This window comes from Artemia franciscana, chromosome 14, assembly GCF_032884065.1.
Source record: "Artemia franciscana chromosome 14, ASM3288406v1, whole genome shotgun sequence".
In the NCBI taxonomy this organism is placed as follows: domain Eukaryota; kingdom Metazoa; phylum Arthropoda; class Branchiopoda; order Anostraca; family Artemiidae; genus Artemia; species Artemia franciscana.
In genome coordinates this window covers 28,022,368-28,031,316 of record NC_088876.1, presented here as the reverse complement: position 1 = coordinate 28,031,316, position 8,949 = coordinate 28,022,368, and the positions used below count along the sequence as shown (strand labels likewise).

Below are 8,949 nucleotides of genomic sequence, written 5' to 3'. Positions count from 1 at the left end.
CTTGCGACAGACTCCAAGACTCGCAACCATAGGTCTGTACAGAGGTGACAGTGCTATTATACGTGCAACTTCAGCTCCAAGGATTGTTGCTTCCACCATACTCCAAGTAATCCACAACCCTTTTACAATCTCATATTTTTTAATAGCCTAAAATCTTTTCTGGTCAATCCTATTATAATCGTATTATGTATATATTTCATACCACCTGTTTTATAAATTTATCCACATATTCATAATCTTATTCCAGCCGAAATTGAGGCGTCCTTTTTTTCTTACCTCCTCGAAGGCTATTTAACAAAACTATTCAGACTTTTCCATGTGATTTAAGATGGTCTTTCCTGAGAAACAGACTTAATGGACTAGATCCACTTCTTTCATGAAGAGAGGCGTTTTGACATTAACACTAGAATAAATATGCAGTTACTGGAACGCTTTCATAGTTCTTTCAGATTGAGCTACCAGTAACTCATATAAAAATTATTCAAAGTAAATTGCGGTATCGACAAGTACATTCTGTCTTAAACCTCGGCCGTATTATAATTATAATTATCCATAAAATCAAAATCAAGTATGACTATGTATTGCACGAGTTACGTTAGCGCAAATGTTCTCGTTGGCACATTTTTATGTTAATTATGCGCCAGCTTAAGACAAGTTCCACTGGCTTAAAAAAAAATCCCTGTTGTTTTTATGCGTTCTTGGTATTTATAACTTGGTATTATAGCTATGTTAACAAAATAAGCACTTATTTAAATAATTAAATACAAATTAATAAGACAAAGAATAATAATAAACATAATTAGCATAATAAAATAATTACATCCCAGCTCGTAATTTGCCGATTTGAACAATGTCCAGCTTTTAAGCGTAATATTTGCAAGTCACTAATCAGAGTTAATTTTTTTAAATTCTTTTTACTTTACATAAGATTAAGCACGCTCCTATCCAGTTCTCTTCTGATTAATATAGCTAAATTGTGACCCTTCTCAGCGTTTAATAGTTCCTGAATTTTACACACGAAAGTTCATTTAAATCTAGTGATAATGTTTTATTTTCGAAAAAAGCTACCAAAATCTAAATAATGATGAAAGATTTAAAGCCGAACTGGCCAGCCATAACAAAATATAAATATAAATCATTGACCATTGCTAGTTTCAAGATTATCGCTTTTCTGAACATATGATTTAGTATTTGTGATATTGTTGTATTGTTGGCGGAACTTGATTTTAATTTGCAAATCTTTCAAAGAAGTATTTAAAAAATAATTAAACCTAATTTTCATCGTGAAAATGATTATGTGATAAAAAAGTCTTTTTATCCTCTTTCTTTATTCTAGGCTTGAGGCTGCCAACCTCGGCTGTTATCCACTGTGTCCAAATCGTCTCGTTTACCCTGAGATATTCCCGAAAGAATGTATTTATAACACACCAAACCAACTTGCAAAAACCCTCAAAAGATTTTGTAAATTTCCTGATACTATACGCAAGTATCGACCGGATTGCCATCTAGATCGTTTTTCTTGGAGCACCCTTCGAATGAAATATTTAGGGTTGTTCTCTTAATCCTTTCTTCTTTTATATTGATGAATAAAACAGTTTCTTTCAATCAGGAGGTCCGTGATAAGTGAAGATGATTAGATTCGCCAGAGTGGAAATTATAACTGCCAAGAGTGGTGGCATATCACAATTATTACTGGTGTCATAAAGCCAGAGATGCTTGCACGATGAGCCTCCTCCCTCCCCCCAAAATTTTAAAGTTTACGGTTATTTCATGTTTTACGTGTAAAATGTTTAAAATAAAATGCTTAAATGTTTTTTAAAACTTTTCTCCCACTTCTTCTAACAAAATCCTGCAGATGTACCTTTACAAATCATACCTGTAGAAATCGTACATATATGTACATACCTGTAAAACTCGTCTCTGTACAAATCTCTACATATCACCTTAAAAAAAGTAATGTTAACGATAGGGAAGCTCTTGGTACATTGCTGTAGGAAATATACCTCCAAAGATTACTTCACAAAGTTTACCAAAATTATTAAACATACCTTAAACGGATACGCGTATGAAGGGTTTTTTTTTATTCCGAAAAGTTATGGCAAAAGATTTGTAAAGGTTTTAGGTGTTTTAGTTAAATTGATTTCTAAAAAACTTGATCTCCTGATTAGTAAGGAGAAGATCTCAAATATCTATTGAAAAACGTTTTTATTCGGTGTTGTACATTGATTTCGATCTGTGTTTAAGTTGGAGTTTTTTCACCAAAGCCATCTGTTTCCTTAAAGTGATGACCCCACAGATGCAATACATTAGTCAAGGCTCGATGCATGCTGGGCTTGGAATCATAAGATAAGTTACAAATTAAAACCGCATCGTAGAAACAGACACTATTTAATTCTCAAATTGATTTAATGAAAGTACACTAATTTAATCGACATTTCAAAGTTTCATTCAAGTTTCAAATGGTTCAATATTTAAATTCGTCCTTATTTTTTTTGTTATACGTCCTTCAGATGTACGATGATGTGAGGATTTTCAGGACTCTATCCCCCCCCCCCAAAAAAAAAACAAGATTCTATCGTTTCTTATTTCTCGAGTGTGATCTATTTGTTTTTTCGCAGCCCCCCCCCCTCTTATTTTACTGCTGTATTTTACTCTTTTAATGACTATATATCTATCATTAAACAGCTTGTGGTAACGATCTGAAGTAACAAACCACCTCTGCCAATTTTACCAAAAATTCAAAAAAAAAAAAAAAAAATGATACGAACATGAAAAAGTGAATTTGCTTTTGACGATTATTCTAAGTATATAAGGTCCTATAAGTTTACAGTTACATTTCAAAAGTAATTAGCTAAAGATATTGATGATAATTTTAGAAAAACCGATAAAATATTGCCGAAGAAGAGAGGAATAATATCTATTTATTTAACAACAGTTTGAATTGACATTAAATTATGAATATTTCTTTCATTGTCAGAAACATCATAAAAAGTTCTTTTGCAAATAAGTTCTATGGAGTTTAAGGGATATTAAATAAATTTGACGCAATTATAGCTTGAAGGATTTTGTGCGTGACTTTGTTCGTTTTTAACATTTTTGTGGTATTTTTATCATTCAGAGTGGAGATTAAGGCACTCCTTTTTTTAAGAAGTAAAGGCAGAAGTTAGAACAGCAGCTTTTCTGTGATAAAATTGATGATAGACATAAAGGTATGGAAATACTTTAGCAGACAGTATCTGGAAAGAAATTGGTATTGGCATATGATTTTCCAACCTAGTTTTTGTCATTTAATTTTTCGCCTCTTTTTTACTTCATTTTAATCGGTTTCTTTTATTTTATTCATTATTAGTGCCTTTGGTGTTTTATGGAGGAGTTTATTGTGTATTTTAGTAACACAGGCTCCATTGAACTGAACAATTAAATATTTATATAAATTCTGTTCTTTGCTTTTCTTTCTTGTTAATTAATTCTCTGTCCCTCAGTTGACTTTTTCATGAAAATACAGTTTGCGACTCTCCTATGCGTTTTCAATATGTTTCACCAATAGAATATCCCTGAGAATTTTTTGTTTCTTCCAGAAAATTAGATGTTTTTCTATGCGGATTATAAAATATTCCCTGGGCAAAAGTGCCCAAAGAATAGTAGAACAGTTACTAATTTTAAGCTGTGATGTACTGTAGCAGGCCAAGATTTACCAATAGGCCTACAAACCCCGGCCGGGGCACACAATGCTAGGGGGCGCAATAAATTATCACTGAATGATTTTTTTTTCTTAACGAAACTGGACTGATTTGATTCATCGTTAAAGTGCCGTGCGAACTCCGCCGCCACGCTGCCTATTCAGGGAAAAGTAGTTTTAAAACAACACAGGAAATCCGTGGTTACATATAAACTGCCACATGTCTTCCTATAATGGCAGTTGAAAGTTTGGTATCACCTCTCTCTTTCATTATTATTAGCTCATCAGTTGCTTTCTGTTCAGTGCTTCCACTCTCCCCGAATATTAGGGGATTTCCCCAAAAATATCACAAAAATAGAGCGGCAAAAACGCAAGGGGCCAAAAACGTCAAAGCTTTAAATCCGACCCTGAATCCAAGGCTAGTAATCATAGAAATATTTAAAATTATGCAAAGTATTAAAGGTTAAAATCTTCTCTATTGCCAGTTAATATTTTCTCTTTTGTTATAATATTTAAAATAATCCTTATCAAATATTGGGCATAGTAAGATACAACTTTTATTCTTGAATTTGGTATTTTTTGTTTCGTTGATTGCCTGACAAAAAAAATGTCTTTGATGGTACTGTTTCATAAAGTTGTCGTTCATGATATCGTCATATTGATGTTATATTGTAGCTGCAACCTAGTATAATCATGGCGCATAAAGGCTGCAAACTTGTGGCTCATTTCTAAAGACGACAGCTTCAAACAATATTATAGCTGACCTTCTTTCTTTGCAAGATCCCCGCTAAGATTTAAAAAAAGGGGGAAAAAAACAGTCCGTACCGTACCGGCGGTGCTGATCTCCTTTTCTTGGCCCTTCAGCCAGGAAGTACAATGGGGGGTTGGGGGCCAGCCATCCTAGACCTTAAATCCTAGAAATGGACCTTAAATGTCCAAACCGGTGGTGCTGATCTCCGTTTCGTGGCCCTTCAGCCAGGAAGTGCAAGGGAGGGGAGCAGCCATTCTGTGCTTTCACATACCCTTCTTGCTTAACTTCTTCATATTTTTCCAGGTACCAATTTTGAGCTGGTTCGACTCTGGCTGAGCTTACAGAATCACGCCACTGACTCTTGTCCCAAACCAATTAACTGGCCACGCCAGGGATCGAACCCGTGCCCATCAGACACAGGATTCACAACCCGGCGCGCCAACCACTTAGAAAGGACGCTAGCATTGGCTTTGTAAAGAGCCATTTCCATACCATGTAGTATCATTATTTGTGTTGCGAGAGCAACACTTTGGTTTTGTCCCGGTTTTTTTTTCCTATGCTGCCGATCTCAGCTTATTCCTGGAAATTGGTAAGGGGTCTAACCTCTGCGGTTCTCAAGGAAAGTTTGGACCTCAGTCCAGATTGATGAATATGCCATTACATTTTGGAAAGCTCTGCAGAACTCTTGCCTGGGGCCAAAAAGGATGGTTTTTGCTTGTCCACGAGCCAGAGCCTAGACCCGTGATCTGGCAAAAAATACGAAATTCCAAGCCAGACCCGTGATCTGGCAAAAAATACGAAATTCCACATTTTTGTAGATAGGAGCTTGAAATTTTTCTTAACATGGTTCTCTGATACGCTCAATGTGATAGTGCCTTATTTTGGAAATAGGGGAAAGCACCCCCTAAAAGTCATAGAATCTTAACGAAAATCACACCATCGCATTGAGCGTATCAGAGAACCATGTTAAGAAAAATTTCAAGCTCCTATCTACAAAAATGTGGAATTTCGTATTTTTTGCCAGATCACGGGTGCGTGTTTATTTGTTTTTTCGTTTGTTTGTCTTTTTTTTTCCCAGGGGTCATCGGATCGACCAAGTGGTTCTAGAATGTCGTAAGAGGGCTGATTCTAACGGAAATGAAAAGTTCTAGTGCCCTTTTTAAGTGACCGAAAAAATTGGAGGGCACTTAGGCCCCCTCCCCGATCATTTTTTACCCAAAGTCAAAGGATTAAAATTTTGAGATAGCCACTTTGTTCAGCATAGTCAAAAATCATAACAACTGTGTCTTTGGGGATGACTCACTCCCCCGCAGTCCCTGGGGGAGGGGCTGCAAGTTACAAACTATGACAATTGTTTACATACAGTAATGGTTATTGGGAAGTGTACAGATATTTTCAGTGGAATTTTTTGGTTTCGGAAGGGGAGGGGTACAGACGTTTTCAGGGATATTTTTTGGTTTCGGAGGGGTTGAGGGGAGGGGGCTATGTGGGAGGATCTTTCCTTCGAGGAATATGTCATGGGAGAAGAGAAATTCAATGAAAATGGCGCAGGATTTTCTAGCATTACTATAAAAAATAAAACAATGAAAAAATAAACATGAAAAAGCTTTTTCAATTTAAAGTAAAGAGTAGCATTAAAACTTAAACCGAAAAGAGATTATTATGCATATGAGGGGTTCTTCTCCTAAATACCTCGCTCTTTATGCTAAAGTATCTTTAGTAATTTCAACTATTTATTCTACGGCCATTCTGATTCAGGGGTCATTCTTAAAGAATTGGGACAAAACTTAAGCTTTAGTGTAAAGAGTGAGGTATTAACGAGGGGACAAATCCCCTTATATACATAATAAAAATATAAGAATATAGAAGTTTGTTACGTAAGTTAATTCTTAATTGACGAATATTTTTACTAATAAAAACGTTCGTTAAAAATTAAAAGTTCTAGTTGCCTTTTTAAGTAACCGAAAAATTGGAGGGCAACTAGGCCTCCTTCCCCACCCGTTATTTCTCAAAATCGTCTGATCGAAACTAAGAGAAAGCTATTTAGCCAAAAAGGAATTAATATACAAATTTTATTTTAATAATTTGTGTGCGGAGAGCCAAAATCAAACATTCATTAATTCAAAAACGTTCAGAAATTAAATTAAAAAACTAGTATTTTTAACTGAAGTAAGGAGCGACATTAAAACGAACAGAAATTACTCCGTGTATAAAGGGGCTGTTCCCTTCTCAACGCCCTGCTCTTTACGCTAAGGTTTATTACTGTTTAATAAAGTAGAATTGAAAGAAAGAGTCAAACTTTAGTGCATAGAGCGGGACGTTGAGAAGGGAACAGCCCCTTTCATACACGGAGTAATTTCTGTTCGTTTTACCACTGGAACCAAATTGGTTTTACCATCAAATACACTGGAAACAAATAATAGATACACCAACTAGAAAAAGTTGCTAACCCCTCATTGCCGAAGGTGATTATTACCTAACAGCCGACTGTTGCTCACAAGTCTTCTATATGTCTCACAATTTTTTTCGGCCTATACTTCGTTTCAGTGTGTACCTTACTACTGAAGTTGTCAACCCCTTGAAACTTTCAAACTGGTATACCTCATGAAGGAATTTTTGTACCATAAAATGGATGTCATATACTTTGATCAGCTCATCAAGAGCTATCAATTGCCGTCGAATTTAAATTCTATCTTTCTTAGTTCAAAAGTTGACTTTTTTTTGCCGTAGGCCAACTTTCTAACGGCACCACAAAGAAAGGAGCAAAGGATAAGCTCCAATTTCTTTAGCAATGAGAGAACTTCTAAAGTTTATTAGGCACATCTGATACCATTTCTCTACCGCAATCCTAAGTCCGAAAAACCGAATGATAAACTCAGCTGAAATCACGAACAGAAATGCGTAGAAACAATAGATTGCAGCACTTTCAGGCCCGTGGGAAAATGCCACATTTTTGCTTCTGTAAATTTTTCTATTTATCACTCACAGAAGATATATTGGCTTTGGGGCCGGGTAATCCCAAACCAATTAACTGGCCACGCCAGGGATTGAACCCGTGCCCATCAGACACAGGATTCACAACCCGGCGCGCCAACCACTTAGAAAGGACGCTAGCATTGGCTTTGTAAAGAGCCATTTCCCTACCATGTAGTATCATTATTTGTGTTGCGAGAGCAACACTTTGGTTTTGTCCCGGTTTTTTTTCCTATGCTGCCGATCTCAGCTTATTCCTGGAAATTGGTAAGGGGTCTAACCTCTGCGGTTCTCAAGGAAAGTTTAGACCTCAGTCCAGTTTGATGAATATGCCATTAAATTTTGGAAAGCTCTGCAGAACTCTTGCCTGGGGCCAAAAAGGATGGTTTTTGCTTGTCCACGAGCCAGAGCCTATGGTGTGCGAAATGAAGTGGAGTTATGTAGTCTATTTCAGAGAGGAGTATCTGAAGTTGTGCAGCCAAGCTTTCGTTTCATCAAACCATGTTTCTGCTTTCGAGTGGAAAGCTCCGTTTTAATTTTCTTAATCAATAATTTTTATATAATATTTTTTTTTATTAATTATTTATAATATTATAATATTATATAATATTATCAATTATAATGATGTTATTATAATTATATAAATTATAATTAATATTTATTATATTATTTTTTTATATAATAATATCCGCTTTAATTTTTAGCGCTGCTCCTTTAACGTTATTTGTAGTAGTATTTACTACAGTTCATATGACCTATTAAACGAAAAAAAGAAAATGCTCTATCCAAAGTTCGTGAACAACCACTTAGAAAAATCAATTATCCTCCCTATTGCACGATGGTTATGACAGGGTATCACAGTGAAAGGTATCCCGGTTCTAACCTGCATGTTGGAAAGAAGGCTATCAAGAAGAAGAAGAATACTATTTTTTCTTCTGTTTGGCTCGTGTTTTAATATCTGTCGCGGGAACAAGACAATATTTGCTATTTAATCAAATAAGAAATTTTTTTTTACCACGGTTATAAGCTTTTCTTTACATTTAACTGACAACTTCAGTGTTTAATCGAAGCGAGGCAACAAAACCAAAGTTTTGCTCTCGCAACACTTTACTCGGTGAAACCGAACAAAGGTTGCCGCAACACCTCACGTTGCCTATGCAACGTAGATCTAGTTTAATTAGTTATTGTCAGTTGGTTACTTTAGTTATAGCGTCGCTAATATTTCTTTTTGAGTAAAAAACTAACTCTAGCCTATAGTACTTGAATTATTAAAATGAAATACAAATTTGGACAAAAACCGAATCTTCATATGCATGATGAAGCAGCACGAGGAGGGGTGTGTTTAGATAACTACATCTAGTTCCTTTTGTAATTATTTAAAAAAATTGACAAAAAACTACATCTTCGAAAATAAGATGGTGAATGACATCATACGTTAGTAATGCGTTATAATTATAAAGTTTTGGTTTTATCATGTTTTTTTTTCCTAGCACCCTGATTTCAGCTTATTCCTAGAAAGTGGTAAGAGTCTAACCTCTGAGGTTTT

General features: G+C 35.4%; 1 protein-coding gene across 2 annotated transcripts in view; it reads left to right on the top strand.

The window, feature by feature from the left end:
- LOC136035530 (tRNA-queuosine alpha-mannosyltransferase-like) overlaps positions 1-8,949 on the top strand; it is a 162,673-nt gene that overhangs the window by 121,772 nt on the left and 31,952 nt on the right. The window contains exon 7 of one of the 2 annotated variants that reach the window (XM_065717375.1): positions 1,337-1,605. The exons of the other annotated variant lie outside the window; for it this stretch is intronic. Coding sequence (XP_065573447.1) covers positions 1,337-1,562 — 226 coding nt within the window. The 3' untranslated portion in view covers positions 1,563-1,605. Of the gene's footprint in view, positions 1-1,336; positions 1,606-8,949 lie in introns of those variants that run through there. 2 annotated transcript variants of the gene reach the window in all.